We start from the raw sequence: 19,042 nt of genomic DNA, 5'->3' as shown, positions 1-19,042 counted from the left end.
CTTGTGGCTCCTTGTCATGTTTTATATGTCTGTTGTCAGCTGCTCCACCAAACAGACTTTTCACCTTCTCATATGGTTTCATCTAAATAAAATGTTTGCAGCCTAAAAGAGGAACAGTAACCCAGAATCCAGAGTTTAAACTAATTCCACCTCGTCCTGCTCCAACAGGGACATGTTACAGATGCTTTGATGCAACAGCATTACAGTCTAATATCAGCATCAGTCACAAGGACCAGTCTTGTGCACAATGCCACTTAGGTTACAAAAACTTAAGCAGGGATTTGAACGCATAACTTGTGGATCTGAATACTTTTTTTTTTCATCGCTGATGGAAAGTAAAATGAAAACATTTCCGTGTCACACTGAACGGTGACCATGAGTCCAGGCTGTACGCTGCTCTCTTATCTCCTCCATGTGTGCTGGAAAGTGGGAGGGGGCAGTCACACAATCGCAAGCCTTTTGCAGGCGAGGCTGGGCGCGATGGGAGAGGAGCGCTCAGTGCTGCATCTGGACGGCCGTGCGGCTCGTGTTGTGGCGGGCATGACGAGATGCCGCCTGTGACAGCGGTGTCGGGGTGATAATGAACGCCTTTAGTAAGTGCTGGGATGGATGAGGAAGGTTTACCGTCAGCGCGGAGTGGAATCACAGCGTGCCGTTGCGCCTCTTGGCTCCGCGATGGTGTCACCTCTGTGCGCTTTTCCCTCTGCTATCCGGACAGGGGACACTGGCAGAGAAGTGACACACCGGCGTCGGAATTTACACAATTAACAGTCTCAGAATAGACGGACGAGGGAGCAGAGGTACTGTCATGGAGAAACAGAGCAGAGTCAAGGAGGAAATGCCGACATCGAAGGACGAAAAGCGCAAAGAGAAGAAGCCCAGATCTGGCAAGCTTTTCCGAAAGAAATCGTTGAAGTCCGTGGGGAGCTTTATGAACAGAATCATCAAAACTTTGGGCACTTTCACCCACTTTGGAGACGGCGATGTGCATGACGCGGAAGACGACGACGGGGGGTTTCGGAATGGCGCACCTTGCACCCTCAGCGCCAGCTCGGGAATCATCAAAGAAGATGTGCAGGTGGCTTGGGACCGCGTGGCAAAAAACACTTCGAGCACGTCTTCTTCTCTGTGCACAGGCAGAGAAAAACTCCTTTACCATTACGGAGACAAAATCCCAGGTGTCCTGGGGCTGAAAAACCACGGGAACACCTGTTTCATGAACGCCGTGGTCCAGTGTTTGAGCAACACGGACCTGCTCGCAGAGTACTTGGGCTTGGAGCGATACAAGCTGGACCTGAGTCACACCAGAATTAACGGGATGCTGAGAGGTGACGAGACGCGGCTTGTCAAGGGAGAAGTCACGGAGCAGTTGGCATCACTTGTCAGGGCTCTGTGGACCCTGGAGTACACCCCACAGCTGTCCGTGGACTTCAAGGTACCCAAAGAACAGCACATCAGTCAGCCAAAGAAACACAGTCTACAGGTGGATGAGAACAAGATAACAGAGTAGCCTCAGTAAAGAAACATACTGGTAATATTAAGGTACAGTTGCAGTAGTTATCATTAACTAAACACAGACTCTTCCATTAGGCATCTTAAATGCAGAGTGAACTGACTGTTTAGTCCAACATAATCACATGTTATGCACACAGTATGCCATAAACACCACTATGAAGTGCATAGAGTTGCCTGAATGTTCACTAGTGGGGTGTCACATGTCTGACATCATTTGCCATAATTGCCAACAGAATAGAAAGCATTCTCTTCCCACATGCTCTAACAAGCACACAGTGCTTTGCCCTGTGACTTCAGTGTTTTCCTGCCAGGTGATAATGAGGCTGCTGCTCTATGTCACTGTGGTCTGAGGGCACAGGGTCAGCAGGTACCCGATTCCAGTGCGGGGTCGGACTGTTCTCACCGCAAGACCACAGGCTAAATGACAACATGGAAAACTGTCTTCTTGAAAGTCCACACTGCTGACGTAGTTACATGAACAAACACATTAAGTGTTGTGATGACTTTAAGTTCATCACCACCTTCTAGTTGCAGCTCTGTGCAGCATGAACTTCCTCTCACAGCATGGCGAACAAAGTAAGGTACAGTGCTTTACAGCGTTTATTTAGATGTGTTGCCCTTGAGATGCAGAGTACTCTGGCTCAGGAAAAAGCTGATTTACTGTAACACTTCACACTTAAGAATCTTGTGTCCCTGAGGATCAGGGGCTGTGACAGAGCCCTATCAGGAGACCCTCAGGCGTTCCTACCCTGCCCACGCTGAAGATGGGGGAGGAGTGTAACCATACTTTATCTGCTTGCAGCTCTTTGCTCTGGATTTCTCTGAGCCATAGTTCAAGGCAAGAAGTAGATAACATGGAGCAGTAATCAAAGAAACTCCACAATGGATCTATTCTTGGATATGCTAATTACTCTGTAAGAAAAGGGTATAAGTATGGCTACTAGAATGTCTTTGTATAGGCATGTCTTTCCTCACACTGTATTTTAACAAGGAAACCAGAAGTTTACCTGAAGGCCAACAAAGAGCTGTCAGCTCTGACGGTCCGAATCAGTTCTAACATTGTTTCTTTTCCACTCTTTTGTCTGTTGTACTTTGAAAAACTCTTCTCTCCCTGTCAACCAGAATGCTTACCACCTAATAATTCCCAGATTCCACACTTTCGTTCTCCTCGTACCTCATGGGACTGAGATCAGATATTTTCGGGACAACAGAAGGAGCAGCATGGAACCATCTTGCCAAGATGAAAAGGAAAATTAAACTCTCAATCTTGTATGTGATGAGATGATGAGTTTCCTGTGTAAAAGCATGCAAATGCGCGCGCTGCTGTGCCTCTTGGCTGTGGTTTGTCACTGTAGGAGGTCCAGAGGTCATGCAGCTTAGGCCTTCTGAAATTGCCTGTTGAGTAATACCACAGCTCCCTGGAGGGAGGCTTCATAAAATAATCAGGTAGCCCCAAGGCTTGTGTCTGAGAGGCAAAATTAGCTCCAAGCTGCAGGAACTCCAGACAGCACAAACAATTTATTCTTATTTAAATTCCCTACTATTGTTTTTGCAAGTTGATTATCATTTTTTTCCAGACCTCTTTAAGTCAAATGTGTTGTCAGAAGAGTGTGTGAAGCTAAAGTAGCTAGATTAAAAGGACTCCCTTTTATACCCGTCTTCATGGGAATTTTGATAAGAAATGATGAAAGGGCAAAGGAAAAGTGTTAAAAAATAATTTGTTTTTTGACAGTTATGCTTTCCACAAGATGTATGTAAGTGTGCTGCACATTTCATTTTAAATGAATATTCTTGTTCATGTACACCTCCTCTGTAAATGTAAAACCATCCTCACAGTGGCCTCCTCACCGGTCAGCTGGCTACAGAGTCCCAGTCAGGAGAAAAAACAAAACAGCAAAGTCTCACAGAATACCTGGCATTCTGCCACATTCCTGTACCACCTGGCATATAGGACAAGCCAGGGACGTGAATAGAGGAAAGCAGCTTTAATAAATGTGCCCTTATACAAGATTAAGTAACACTGTGCTACTTTGGGACATTTAACATGTGCCGATGTGTCCTGAGCTGCCGTCTCACACTCGCTCTCAGACGTTTGAGTTGAAGGGGTTGAATTTCCTCAACCTGGGTGCAGATGCGTGCTCTTGGTCTGGACAGTTGTTGTATGTTTCCTGTGTCCCCCCCTGGCGGGATGGTGTGTTTGCACAGAGAGGCCTGGACAGGAACAAAGCCTGAAACTCAAACAGTTATTCAACAGTTGATTTTTTGGTTTTCATAACACGAGAGGCCTGAGAAAGAAGGGAGCTATGGTGAGCAAACTAGATGACTGACCAGGAATGTCCTCCCTACAGTGTGTATTGATGTGCATGTTTAGGAGCTGAGTTGTGACAGCAGTGAGTCTTGCTCACAGGTATGTGTCAATATTTGCCGTCTCCATGCTGATCTTTAATGATTATCTATGTTGCTGGTTGCAGTAAGTCAGACGGCTCACTGAAGATGTACAGTGGGGCTGTGATTCCTAACCAGGGATACACGTGACCCACCATCCCATGATGCCTTGGGAAGCAACTTGATCTTGTCCTCTAGAAAATGAAAGTGGACGAACTTTGCGTCGTGTTGTGCCACTTTCAGTTGGTCTTTGCCCCGAGCAACCTGACAAGTCTATGCTAGTAAAGCTAGTGAAAAGTAAATGTTGAAATAGATCTAAAGTAATGGAAATGGTAGGAATAATATAACACTGGCTGAATGTTGTGTAGAGGAGTGATGGGAGTGTTTTCTCTCTATGTTTTAGTTAGATGATTACAAACATTACAGACTGGCCAGTGGCCATTATGCCACAGAGCAATAAAAAACATGACATTTTCCACAACCTCAATTATATCACTGAGACAATTGCCACCTTCAAAAGGCTGGTGGTAATTACTGTTATTACTTTACTGCACAACAGCTTTAGGCCAGTCTGTGTCCGTGGTTCTCATGGATAATGTCAGGGCATTTCTGCAAAGCAACCCTGAATGTTTCAGGAGCATTCATTTAAAAGAAATCTCCCATACTACAATGAATTTTCTCCAGTCTGATTTAGAAACATTTGTTTTAGTGTCAAGTAGCTGGAAAGAACATATTGTGTAAAATACATCCCCAACATCTGGAGAATACGTGCATTTAATGTTGTGCATGTCTTCTACCCCGAATCAGAGGTGTCATCTACAAGGGCAAAAAGAACAGTGAAAATACTGTCTGGATGCCTTTTACATGCTCTTGATGCAGAAAAAACGCTGCTGAACAGAGACACCCATGCAGTAGTATTGACTAAAACAGTAGCTCTGTTTTTATTTACCTTTTCAGTATTTTTTTCACCAGTGTATTTTAAGTGTTGTGAACATCCATGGGAGGGGGGGAAGGAAACTTCACTTTTGCTTTCAAGATGAGATCAGAAGAGAAGATTAGAGAAGCGTATTTCTCTGCCAAGACTCCACCAACAGTTTTTTGTTTTTTCTGTTTATGAATTTTTATGTTCACTTTTTCCACTTGTCAGTAACCACGTCTCAGTAGCTACTTTGAAGATGCAGTCCTGGCTCTATTTCCAATGAGTCAATACTCCAGTCATACTGAACAGCTATTGTTTTTTAATGTTTTGAAAGAAGAGTTGACTTTTTTTGATAGTCTGGTTGGGTCTAATTCCATTGTGTGGCTTCACTGAAATATTCACTTACATGCTTTGCTTCAGGATACTTCGGTGCTTGTTGTTAAAGGAGCAATGAGTGTGTTATAATTCGGTGTCTCTGCCCATGTAGTTTGGGAAATGAAGAAGCAGCTCCTCAGTGACAGGCCTCCAACTTCTTCATCAGACATCCTGCATCACATCGTGGTGTAATAGCTAGAAGAGGCATATCACATATTAGTGGATTATGAAGCAATGATTACAGTCTGCTGTTCCCTCTGCTATAATCTCTTATCACTGCCTTTGCTTCTCCAGGCTGCCAGCTGCGGTTTGTACAGCTAATTCTTGCCTAATTGAGTTTAGGTCATTCACATCTGAAGTCACATTATGCTGTGATCTTAAGCAGTCTTCACCCCACTTTTAAGAAGAATGATATTCACAGCTCTTATATTATGTCCAAAGGCAATGTCTTGAAACAGTGAAACTGTCTTAGACAAAGGCATATTTTGCAGATCCACAATCTAAAATGACTCTGCTTCAGACAAAGCAAGGGCCAGGTGGAGAGGAGGGAAGCATGAAGAGCCTCAGTGTAGATTTGCAAATCTTGGTTTCCTCTGATCAGCGTTCTGTGGAGAAGACAGGGGTACAGCTGCCCAATGAACACACCCCAGCTGTCAAGACCAGCAAACAAGTAGAGAGATTCACACATTTTTGTAAAAGAATATCTTAGCGAGGCAATTTAATTTGGCTTCTCCAGGTAGCCGCTACATCTTGAATCCTAACAAGCTGTCAGATTATAAAGGCCAATTAAACCACTACTGTTTTTGTTTTTCGTTGAAGTCAGATAGGGGATTATCTGGATAGGATAGATATATTCATACATCCAATCAAGCAAACTCTTATGATTATGTGGCTGCAGACAAACACATGTGCTTTTCCCCTCTCCAGACTGTAGTGTCCAAGTATGGATCACAGTTTCGTGGTAATTCCCAACACGACGCCTTGGAGTTCCTCCTGTGGCTGCTGGACTGCGTCCATGAAGATGTCACTCTGGCCTCCCACAATAACAACAACAAGACCAAAGCTCCCGAAAAGGTAAGAATCAAGTGGGCTGTTGGTATGTACCTGCCGACCTGATAACTCTGCCTTTCGCTTACAAAAGCTCCCAATGATCAGGGAACACCCCTTCTCACATTAACATTTAGAATAAAAGTTCAAACTGCATGCTTAACTCATGCATAACTAATACATGACTCATTATGATTAAATACATGAGTGCATTATATATCAAGAGTGCCTCTGGCTCGATAGATGGTGAGAGCATTATTAGACTACATGACATTTAATGGATCATCCTTTAATCATCCTTTTAACATAAGGTCAGTCAATTACTTTTAAACAGGTTAGTAACCAATGCATCTCATCACTTTTTCCCTCTCGTGTCACATACATACTCATGTGAACATTGTAGCTTATTCACACAGGAAAAAGTTCCTATGTTAACAAAGACAGTATGCATTACATGCAGCTGTGTAGCTGATGGTAGTTGTTGTAACATGCAACCTGCACAGTGCTCACTGGCAAATGTTTTTCGTCTAGTGGTTCATATGTGTTTGTGTTTGTCTGTGTTATTTATTACCAAGTTATCAAGTGTCTAACCTCGCTGACAAGGATGCCCTGGATCTGCAGTGCAGTTTTCATGTTGCTGAGACCAGTGTGGCAGTGTGTCAAATGCATTGCCTGTGGACAAGGGGAGTACAAGTGTGTTGATTTGGTGTTTGATTTTCTCTCAGTACGCCCTCTCTTCAAAGTAGGCCTGCGTCCTCATACTTTTCATGTATTATTAAATATACGTTTTGACTTTTGAAATAGACATCCCTCTTTTTTGTAGCTTTATCAGGCTGATAAGCAGTGGTATAATTTATGAGAAGTGCTTCACTTGCTGTTGGTGAGTCATTGCAAATATATCTCTTCAAACTCAGTGCCTTTTGTTTCCCGAGGTGCTAACTGCAGTGATTTATTCTGCTGTTTCATCGTTGTGGGATCGGGAGATATTGAGAGCAGGAAGTGTTACTCTCCCAAGGCGATACATTGGATAATTTAAAATATAACATCCCCTTTTCTCTGAAATTGGCACGACCAACATGCAACTTTGCATTGAATACTCATATTAACTAAAAGGAAGAGGGGACATTTTCTGAAAAGAACAAAAGTACATATATAGCCAATGTCATATTGAAAGTTTTGGCTAGTCTTTGAAAGTTTGCTCCTCTTTTCAACTGACACTCAAGCCTTCCATTGGCATTCAGGTGATTAAATGAGGCAATGAGACAAATTAAGAGGTAGTGATAGGAGTGTGTGTTAAGCTTTGTCCACTGTGGGTGTTCAGCTTCCTGTATCAGTGACAATTTTACTTCCAAGGTTTATTATGTTTCTGCTGTTCATACAGAATGCTCTGATACAGTGGTGCGTAGTCAAAAACTCTATTGTAGTTAAAACAGTACTCAAGTAGAAATATCTATCGATGTCTATATATAGACATCGATAGATAGATAGATAGATAGATAGATAGATATTGAATGTTAACTTTGAATGAAATCCTTTCCCTGATGGAATGAAAGCCAACATGATAGACATGTTTAATGTGCATTGACCAATAGACCAGCAGCCAATGCAGCTCCAATTCTAAACTACAAGCAATGATCTTTTGTTTGGGTGGCAGGCTGGAGACAAGATTTTAGAAGAGGAGTGTCAGATATTTTAGATTATCAAACCACACAGCTGTGCAGGTGGGAACTGCCCTACAGATACCATACTTTGCATAATATGTCATTGTTAGACAGTCAGCAGATGCCCAGCAGACCCTGTAGGTCTTCAACTGCTGCGGGTGCAGCTTTGTATGAAAAACTGAACTGCAGTATTCGCCTCCATGCGCAATTTATGATTTGGCCATTCCCTTGTTAATCTCTGTGCCATTTTATGGGCCTCCTTACATGTTTAATTAGGGATCATTTCAGACAAGTACAGTGCTGTCATAGAATATTCTGCATATGAAGAAATATCCCTTTCAGTGAGTGAGAGGGAGTGAAGAGGAGAGCCACATTATGGCCTCTGTCCAGAGCAGAAAATCTCTTGTGACAGTTGTCTCTTATGTTTGTCCAGGCCATGTGCCATCAGCCAGTATGGGCTCTTTGCATACACCAAGGTTGTCGTGGATTTCGGTTTTATCAGTGAGGAAACATGTGGTCAGATGGGCCTCTGCTCAGTATCAGGAACAGGAGGGAAAGGAGTCCAGTAATTCTGTCTCCCTGTGAATCATAGTCTGCTCCTTACCTTATCCTCTGTTTTGTCCTCCTTTGTAACTCTTACATATTGTACCTCTGTAGGAATGTACAGTAAAGCTGTGGTATGCAGTCTGCTATCACTGTTCAACCCACAGAGGAGCTTTGTCAGGAGCAGTGAGGGCCTCACTGAGGGCAGGAGGAGGGCAGGAGGAGGGCAGCTGCAAGGAAAGTTTCGGACTCACACTCCTCTTAAACTCTCAAGAGCCATTCAGGATCATTTTTGCTCCGTGATTGTATGTTTGCTTTTTGGTTCCTTGTTGTTAATCTCCTCTGCTGCCACCTTGTCGGAGCTGCGATGGTGCCGGCTGGCTGGCAGAGTCATCCAGGGTCACAGTGAGGCTGATGTGAGGCGTCAGCCCCCGTTTACCAGTCCACTCACGTTCCCACTCACAGCCAAGGAGTCTGCAAGCTCCATCCTCTTCTGCAGCTAATTCAGGACCCTGTGGGCGTATGCTAATTGTTTTTAAGCATGTGTTGTTAGTTACCACTTAGCACAAGCGAGCAAGAGCCCAAACAACAAGTGAGGGATACCCCCCCCCCCAAACACACACACACATCCACCCCCTTTCCTTCACTCTCTTTCCCCATCCAGTCTCTATAGCGTCACAACCACTGAGTGTCAGAGTAGTTGGAGCTGAAGTATGTTGTATTTGTAATGGAGGGTGACAGATCACAATCCTGCAAACACACACACACAAAAGCAGACACACACTACACACGTTTTAACATTTACTGTTGGTTCCCCGTGGCTTTGACTCCTGCGTACATTCTCTGCTGGTTTGTTGATCATTTATCGCTTGGGAAACCCAGTGCAAGTGTGAAGCCCTCTCTCTCCCTCTTGGCTCTATGAATGTCGCTCTTTGTAAGTTGCAGGAAGAAAGAAACACTTGTTGTGCTGCCCTAGTACAGAGATGGAGAGGTGAGACCAAGCACTGTGCAATAGTGTGGCAATGAGTGAGGGAACAGTAAGCGGTAGTGACAGCTAGAGAGATGGGGGGAACTGAGAGAGAAATTAGTTCTTTGATTCTGCATGACCAAGATTGCTGTAGATGCGGTAGATTGTGGATGCTTTGTCTTTACAAATGCGTCTGGTCAAGCAAAGACATTGTTTTTGTAATGAGGCCAGGCTCTCCATGGACAGAACATTTCCAAAAGAGTGAATTGAACTTAGTTTATGATCATCGGAACAACAGGAAAAGGCATGTAAAAGTTCTTGACTGGACTTTGCTTGTTTCCGCAAGTGACAGGATATACTTTTAAAGGTCTCACCTACAGCATAGATTGTAAAAGAAGAGCAAATGTAGGGATTTTACATACATAACATAAAATAGGTTACATCAATCCCAGACCTTAGCTTTACAATTATTTTTGAAAAGAAATATACATATATAGCTACATGATTGTGGTGAGTGCTTTTCACGGTGGCCTATCTAATCAGCCACTGAAAACACATGTCCAGATAGGACAGATTTCTCAGAAACACGTCACATCAACATTTTCCTTCCTCTTAATTGGATTTCGAGAAGGTAGCTCAAAGTTCATGACTTTGGTTTTGATGTTGGAAAACACAGCTTGTCCCCAACATTAGCATCATAGTTTGAAGCTGGTAGTTTGACATTAGCATGAGCCTCTGAATAGATAACTATCCCAGACAGCTGTCAGGTAACAACTTGACACCTCCCAGCAGGTTACTCAGTCAGGGGAGTTAGCTAGCACTCTGAGCTGCCCTAGTTAGTACAGACGGGCGTGACAGTTTTTCTGCCTATGGAGGGCAGTGGATGATCTTGTTAAATAGTGCGCTGCCACTTAGTGACAAAATCTGGTTCTACACCTAAAGTGAAGTACATTTTCTGTTTACGTCATGTAGCCCTCGTCTTTTGTGTTGACTGTTGATATACTTTTGATTTATTTGACTATTAATGGTAATAAACTGATAATCAATTAATTCTTGAAGTCTTTAGGTGAGAATGGAACGGATATGAGAGAGAGATTATCTGTCTGAACCTAAGTGAAGAGCAACTGCTCAGTAGCTCTGAGTCAGTACGTCTGGGCTGTGTGTCCTCTTGACTTCTCAGTAGAGTATGATAAGCCTGTTAGGTCCTCCTACACAGAGGAGGACCTAACAGGAATTGTCCTTCTTAGGTCCTCCTACACAGAGGAGGACCTAACAGCACAACAATTGCAGAGTGGCTCCTTTTTTTTATTACTTGGGCTCTTCTTCCCTTCCTCTGCCTGCAAATTTGATTTGTTCTATGTGGGCGGTAGTATACTGAAATTAGATATTGCATCCAGACAGTGACCCAGACATTTCGCAAGGGTTTCATACTTCTTTTTACTTATCTTAGAAGTGCATGACCATAAATGCACCTCTAAACACACAGCCGAGCAGTGCAGTTGTCTCTGTGCTGTGTGTGTGGTCAGTGCTGCACCCCTCTCTCTTTTTGGGGCTGGATGCAAATGGTTTTTCTGTGATTCTTCTGTGTGTGTGTGTGTGTATATGTGTGTGTGTGTGCGTGTGCGTGTGTGTGTGTCTTCTCCCCTCTGCCTTTGATTCTGTCTGCCCTGCCAAGCTGAAATGGCTTCCTGTGGCTCAGAGCCACCCAGCTGGAAAAGCAGCTTGGAGGGAAGGGTCTGAATATGACCACTCTGTGTCTGAGGTCCTCTGTCACCTCCGACCCAGATCGGTGTTGATTGGCCTAGAGCCTAGTAAATATGTTGCTGTCAGTCATATAGGTTGAATTTGCTTGCTTCCTTAAGAGGTGGTTTTGTTGTCTGGGGTTGCTCACTGTGGCACAGACACAATTAAGCTGCGACTGTCTGACTGCTCCAGACAACACAATGCATCACCGCTGGTTTAAAGAACAGCTAAAGGACAATTCTATAAAATGCACTCACGCTCTGCAGGGATCCCAGCCCAGAAAACATTTTCTCATTAAGTTGTGGAGAGCTTTAAAATAAAAGGAAACAAAACTACCATTTGCTTTTATGGGATTTTGACTTGTCAAAGAGGCTCCATGGGTATAGTTACTTAAAAATTAAAGTATTTGCCAGTTAAAAGTGTAAATCAGCAGCACGCAAAGCTTAAAGAGTCTGTGTTTGAGCTCTCATAGGTTTGTCTTCAAACTTCAAACTGCTTTTCCTGAGAAGAATAAATCTCTTTACCTTGTTTTGGAGAGAATTGCACTTAAATCAACATCATGATTCTTTATTTAATATAAAGAAATTCGCTCACTTGCAATTATTCCCAATCCAGCTGGCCCTGATGGGCAGGCAGCACCGGCCCCAACAATTTAAGTGATTCAGATTTGCTGAGTGGAGGCTTTCCAGAGAGTGTGACAATTCAATTGGCTGAAACCAGGCTGACTGGAATGATTTAAACAGTTGTTGATAGATATAATTTAAGCAGGGAGGTGTGCCTGTCACACCATGTCCAGTTTTAATGTGTTATCTTGACTGAAATTGAATCTGTCTGTGGAGATGAATGGATTCTTTAAAAAAAGATGCAATAATTACCAATACGATCTCACTAATACATGGAAGTTTAGAGACAGAGCTTTAATCAAATACATAAAGCAAGGTTTTTATTGTGCTATATTATACCTTTAACCCTGAACAGGAGCCTGGAGGGGATTATGCATTTGGTTGTGTATGTGTGTGTGTGCGTGTGTGTCCCTACACATTTATGACTATGCTCAAGAACCTCTTTGGTTAGCAGAGCTGTTCAAAGTTCAGTTCATCTCTAAATGTAACATTCTTAAGAGTTTTCAAGAGTCACTATGGATTTTTTAACCAGCACAGCTTTTCCTGCCTTTATGTCACTGATTTGCCTCACGTGATGCCACTCAGCCAAATCTGTGGGTTCCAATGAGCATTGCAACATGAGTCAGAAATAGGAGATGAGAGGCAACAGTCTGGGAAGAGCAATTTGACTTGGCTTGATTTAAAGAGAGGGAAAGAAAGAGAAAAGGAGCTGCTAAAACTGCTCATTTGTTAATATTTGTTGAGGCTGTTGAGAGAAGGGAAACCCAGATGCACTTTAAATTTGTAAATTTTTAAATCTGTAGTGTCTTTATTTTGATTGACAGTCAGGCCAGGCAACCTGGATTCTTTTGGAGTCGTTCCTGTCGCCTGGTGGAGATGTGCTCTCTACTGCGTGCTCTTGTTTAGTTGCTGTTTGTGATGGCCATTAAAACTCTAGCTGGCAGGTACCAGAGGCTTCTGTGTGTCTCTGCTGATTGATGTGCGTAGTCATTTTATCCTCATCTGTGTCACCACAGTCATTAGCGGCAGCCGCAGCAGGGTAATAATAAACCTCATCAGCTCGGGATGCTGACCCGCCTTCATTTGAATTAATTTCCCCCCTCGGCCCCCCCGCTGCTATCTTAAAGGTGGGAGAAATCTTCTCAGCAATGTCTCGTAAAGCCCTATTTACCAGTAACATTTGCAGTGGATTTCTCACACGCCCTTGCGTACTTTAGAAGAGAATGTTGTTTAAGCACTGTGTCTGTGCTGTGTCCTCTTTCTCTTTGAGATGAGGACCGCAGTCAAGAGGCAGATAAGCAGGTAGTGAACAGTGATTGGCTCTCCTGGGCTCCATTGGTGCAAAATGTTCAAAGTAAGCAAGATGTAGGACATTGTCAGACAGTCCTCATTTCCATAGTGGTTTTAGTAAGTTTTGTTAATCTTTATTAAAATGTATTCTATCCATGCAATGTTTCCCAACAATCAATGTATACAAAGGGCATAAAAGGTATAAATCTGCTGTTAGAGACTATGAGGAGTAACCTTGGGGTAATGTTTCTTAACAGACTAGCATGAAACTGTATTTCATGTTAATCATTCCGTTTGGCTGATACCCACTATGCAGAAATTTGCTTATTCATTTAGTTGTTAAGAGTCAAATGAGGAGATTCATACCTCTTTCATTTCTTTATGGAAGCTATAGTCAGTAAAGGAAAGGAAAGGAAAGTGACATATCTTGTCATTGGAGGGAACTCACTCCAACGAAATTTGTTCTCTGCATTTAACCCACCCAAGTGACGTGCACACACACACAGCAAACCCGGGGCAGTGGGCGACCGCGTGCAGCGCCCGGGGAGGTACCTTGCTCAAGGGTACCTCAGCCATGGACACCGGGACGGGGAATCGAACCAGCGATCCATTGGTTACGGGTCCGACACCCTAACCGCTGATCCACGACTGCCCAGTAGCTGGTTAGCTCAGCTTAGCACAAAGACTGGAAACAGCTCCTCCTCTCTCAACTGGTTGCGCCTGGCCGAGAACAGTCTAGCATGTCTAGCGTGTCAGTTGGTGAGCTTCAGAGGTTCTGGTTGGTGGATTTTGTTAGCTGTTTTCCCCCTTTTTCCAGTTTTCCTGTTTCGGGGTGTATTCGGTCTGCAGTGTTTAGGTGGGTGGTGTGTGTCAGCGAACATCAACGTGATGCCAGAACCTAAGGTTTCCCAGCATCCACGGGACAAAAGACAATACTGATTTGGAGTCTCAGTCTGCAGTTAATTTTAGATTGTGGAAAGAAACAGTGGAAACCCAGCAGGGCATGTAAACTCAGAAATACAACAGTGGCAGGTAATAAAGTCTGGATCATTCCCGCTGAAGTAAGTGCTGCGAATAAATAGTGTTTTGAAAAAAACATTGAACAGGAGAACGTGTAGAGAAGACTCATTGTTTTCATGTCTCAAACTCAGTTTTTTTGCAGCCTCAGTCAGTGTCCTTTCTGTGTGACTCAGTCTTAGGTCAGATCGTTTGAGTGCTTAGCAAAGGGTTATTTGGTCAAGTCGATGTCATATCCAGTCACCACTCACAACACTCAGCTCACATCCTGCTTTTAAAAATGTGACTCATTCCCATTGCGCCCAGAACAAAGAAATATTTGCAACTTGTCAGACGTTTTCTCAGTTTGGCTAGTTGTTATCGCATGTGCACACGCGCACACACACACATACACACACACACACACACACACTCTGTCAGTCAGAAAGTGTGTTGACAGTGCATCAAGACTTTTTAGGCCACAAGAACAGAGCCTCTCTCCTCACCAGCCTCTCATCTTGGCTTCCTCCTTTGTCCCTGTCACTATGTCTGTCTGATCCATCACATTTTTTTCCTCTGTCTCATTTCATTCCTCTTGTTGAAAGCCCTTTCATTTCCATCTGGTGATGATGAAATTCATTTTGAGGCCTTGTCATTTGGTTCTTGCTTTCTGAGGAAGCATACACACTGCCTCCACAATGGCTTTCTCCTCACATTTCTCACCTTTAGAGAGTAGGAGTCAATGAGAGCCTTTGTGACTGGCCTACCATGATAAACAGGACACCACAGACACCAGTAAAGAGCCTCCACAACCACTGACACTTCAGACTCACGATTTTGAAATCACAGTTTCTTTTTCTTCTCCTTCTTCTTCTTCTTGGGTTATAACACAGTCCTGAGTGTGTTAAAGATGCCAGTAAGGATTGTTCCAAAACTGACTTTACCTCAGGTCATAGAGTCAAATTTTCTTTGTGGAGTTGGCAGTTCAGCTCCTCCGTACTGTATGTATGAACCCCAGCTTGCATCCAATGAGTGTGTACGTTGGGGAATAAAATGACCTGCATGCTAACACGCTCACATTGTTAATGCCAACATGCTGGAGCAGGTAGTTTAGCGTGTCATCATTCCAGTATTTGCTGACAGTACAGCTGGGGCTGATATGATTAGTTTTTCTGGTATTTGGTTATAAAGAAAGTACTGGATAAATTGTAATTTTGACCTGATGATGGACCTAGATAACATGTTAATTCACCAAAGTGATTGTAATTCACCCTTCAGGGAACATGAATGTCTGAACCAAATTTCATGGCCATCCATCCAGTAGTTGTTTATGCACTAAAGTGGTGGACTGACATACTTAACCTTTCATGCTGCAAATATGGCTAAAGACTGCTCAGTAAGGGTGTGCTCAACTCAAAATTAAAGAGCCATTCCACATATTTCTGGTTTCATTGAGGCAGATTTAGCACCTTGGAGCTATTTCAAGGATGATCTTAAAGTGAATCCATTGTAGCCTTAACTGCTTGGCAGCTCACTGCTGCTCTTTTAACAAACTTGACTTTGTGACACACTGTCGATCCCTTAGGGAGAAAGGTTTTTTGTATCTTGGCAGAGTAGGGTCAGAGCATATAACAGGATCCAAGGAGCCAGTGGGGAATTTAGGATTTTTGGTATTTTGTCTACTCACAGCCAGTCATAATGTTGGTTACAGATGGTAATGTAATGCCAAAGTAATACTGTGGTTTAAGGCAAACTGAAGATCAGACAGCATTATAGAGGCATTGTTGAGGCACTAGTGAGATATGTGTTTTCTTATTCACAGCTGGTGGCTGCTGTATTGATAGGTAGACTTACTGACTTCAGGGCAAGTCTCCACTTCGTGCTGTCACGTCAGTCAAAACTAGAGTACACTTAACCTAACATGCTTTATAGCTACTGAACACACACACACACAGCAGTTGTTCAGTTACAAAGATGAGGTCAGTGTTGTCTGGGCACATTGTCCATACACATGCACCCCACCCAGAGAGATCGGCCACGGGGACTAATGGGCTGACGAAGGGTCAGAGAGAAAAGCTTCCATCGTCGCTACCATTGGGTCTATTTATAGATAGGTACACAGGCAACAGGAGGCGGCATTGAAGGAGACTGTCCATTATTTATTAACACTCTGTATGTCAGCTCTGTGTACTACTGTGACTTTCAGAGTCGTTTGGTTACTCAGTAACACTCCGTTCTCTTCATCTATCTCCCTCTGCCTTTATCTCAATACACACACACACATATGCAGTGTCTTTATACCTGCCCCACATCTCTGCCTCTCACTCTCTCTGTTACGAACACCACAGGGATTTAGGTGCTGTTGGGTCTTGTTCTCAATCACTCCACTATAGTGCTTTCTCCAGCATCAGCACATGTCCATCCTTGTGTGTTTCCACGGATTGTTTAAATTATTCACATCAGAGCCATTACTGGGAACACCCCCCTACCCCCACCCCATCCCCGTTTTACAATCTATCTCCCCCACCACCCCTGAAAACCCATCAGGACGAGACAGGTGGTCTGTGAGGATTGGGGGGGGGGGTAGGCACATTTCCTGGATCTTCACCACAGTGAAGTCAGAGTGCCTGAGTTCCTTTACAGTGGATCGAGTCGCAGAGATGAATCACTCCCAGAAACATTTTTGGGGTGAATTATTGAAAGCCTCCCCATTGGGACCATGTGCATCGTTAATCTGTACAATTTTGGGCTTTCTTGCTGGAGTACAGATGACCAGGAGTCTTGGATTTATGAGAGGCTTGGTAGTGAGCTGCTCATCTGTGTTTGCATCCTCGCTGCTGACAGTGAGTAAATGCAGTGCTGTTTGCAAGGCTGTCTCTTTTCGATACCACTGATCTCACTCTGGGACAGTCCTCTGAGCAAAATAAAAAGTGCTTTCTCAGCAAATAACAGCCTGGTCATTTTTTAGCACTCTTGTTTAGTGAGAAATGTACTTTCATGTTCATTTCATCATATTCATTTTGATATTAGTATGGAATAAAAGAATCTTTATTTAATTTTTGTCTGTCGATATTAATTATCCAGAAACCAGGATGCACCAGATTGTCCGTGCACATGAAAATGGTATTCCCTTTAAAATGCACATGTATCAACTGTTAATCTCTATTGTTTAAAGAAAATGACACTTTTGAGGCAGATGTCTCAGATCTCAGCAGTCAGCTGCACAAAAATATGCTTATCAAGTCTAAGTCTCTCCATCTCTCTAGGCCCTCTCTCTTCCTCTGTAAATCAGCTTAAAAATCACAGTCTATGAACTCTGGCCTCCTGCTGACAGTGCTGAGCCAGCGGCCATGCCCCAGCCCGCCACTCAGTTTCATGCTGTATCTTTGTCATTTATCTAAATCCCAGAAATCAATTACAGCACACTAAGGTGCCAGGGTGAGGGATTTGAGTTTTAATTTTCTCCTTGCTCCTCGGGCACTGGCACACGGCCCTCTCCTGGCATTGAGGCTTATGGATTAAGCAGAGGTAGACAATTCTCTGGCTTTACATATCTTCGATATTAGCAGCTGCACATTCTTGTGTTTGTATTTCTCACTTTTTTCAGACACAAGTTGTTATGGTTTGAACACAAAATCCAAGATCAATTTCAGGACCTTTTCTCTGCTCAGCTGTTCTTCAGTTCTGAGTTACAACCTGCCTCTGTTTTATAAATTGAGATATTCTTGAAAAGTTTGTATTGTATACTGCAAACACAAACAAATCCAGTAAGCCAGCATGTGCATGTGCTGACTCACTATGTGTGTCACAACAAAGGTTTAAAGGTCTGATCGAACATGCAAAACTCAGAAGCAGATTTGTAGCAGTATTGCAACACTATGAATGTCTTCCAGGAGAGGCTGAAACTATGTGCCATTATCTCCCCTCGGTGAGGATTGACTTTTCATTCTGCTTTCTGACCCAGCCCTAAGGTCTCTACCAGGCCTAGATAAGCCTTCCTCTCAGTACCCGCCCCCTCTTCTCTCAGCCTCCACATTCCCTGTTTTTTTGGTTTGGTGTGTATCATTTTGCAGTCTAGCTTAAGTTTAAGTTAGCCAAAAGGAGACCAAACACAACCCTCTCCAGCAAGCTATCCTGAAGCGAAGTAACTGGCACAAACAGAAGCACCCAACACTTTTACTTCCCAAAATGGTTGGTGAATAGCTCCAAAATGGCTTTGCCAAAACAACAAACCAATCTGCAGTCACACTCCTCAAAGATAAACCAAATCAGCGGTCACTATGTCTGCATTAGGTAACAGCACAGGCTCCTAACTCCTAAAATATTTTTCTCCCAGAAGAGCCCCCACTTACCACAAACTGGCTTAAAGGGTGCCCAGTTAAAGAACCAATAAATACATTTGATTTAAGAGGTAACCTTTTGCTTCACTAGCTGTTCATTTTGTTCTGTATAAGAAATATTTAAACAACTAGAAGAGCGCTCACAGAGTGTAGACCTCTGCTAGACCAATAATCCAGCCTTATACAATAAGCAAATTGTAAGTGCAACCACCATATACGTCAGGATATACTTCCAAAACTATTACAATCATGGCAGATATGGTTGTGCCTAACTGAAGTGGAAATGTTACACATAGTTCATGTACAAATACCAAGTGCTCAGACTAAAATAATATCATGAACATGGCAGCTTGTTATCAAAAGGCTGTTCACAAGGAAGAATTTTTTATCTTGCCAAATTTGAATTTGATATAGAAAAACCGTATTCGCTTAATTAGTTGCTTGATACGTGTGTACCTTTACTTTTGCATAGCACACCTCGTCAAAAAATCTAAACGTTGTTACAGTTGTAGTGATTGGAAATAGGCAATCAGATGATTTCATTGTGGTGTTTAACCTCACCTCATGTTTCTGAACTTCACATAACCTCATTGACAATAAGATCTGCACCATGTGAAAATACCTATACAGTGATGTAG

General features: G+C 43.2%; 1 protein-coding gene across 2 annotated transcripts in view; it reads left to right on the top strand.

The window, feature by feature from the left end:
* The first annotated feature begins 434 nt into the window (after window positions 1-434).
* The window catches only part of LOC124072817 (ubiquitin carboxyl-terminal hydrolase 43-like), a 58,370-nt gene continuing 39,762 nt past the window's right edge, over window positions 435-19,042 (top strand). Inside the window, exons 1-2 of one of the 2 annotated variants that reach the window (XM_046414519.1) lie at window positions 435-1,435; window positions 6,122-6,268. In XM_046414519.1, the coding sequence (XP_046270475.1) occupies window positions 809-1,435; window positions 6,122-6,268 (774 nt within the window). In that variant the 5' untranslated portion in view covers window positions 435-808. Of the gene's footprint in view, window positions 1,436-4,975; window positions 5,865-6,121; window positions 6,269-19,042 lie in introns of those variants that run through there. The other variant, XM_046414520.1, reaches the window with a different exon arrangement.

The sequence above is a fragment of the Scatophagus argus genome, chromosome 16, assembly GCF_020382885.2.
Source record: "Scatophagus argus isolate fScaArg1 chromosome 16, fScaArg1.pri, whole genome shotgun sequence".
Lineage (NCBI taxonomy): Eukaryota > Metazoa > Chordata > Actinopteri > Scatophagidae > Scatophagus > Scatophagus argus.
Note: the sequence above shows the minus strand (reverse complement) of the source record. Positions and strands in the feature narration are given on the sequence as shown.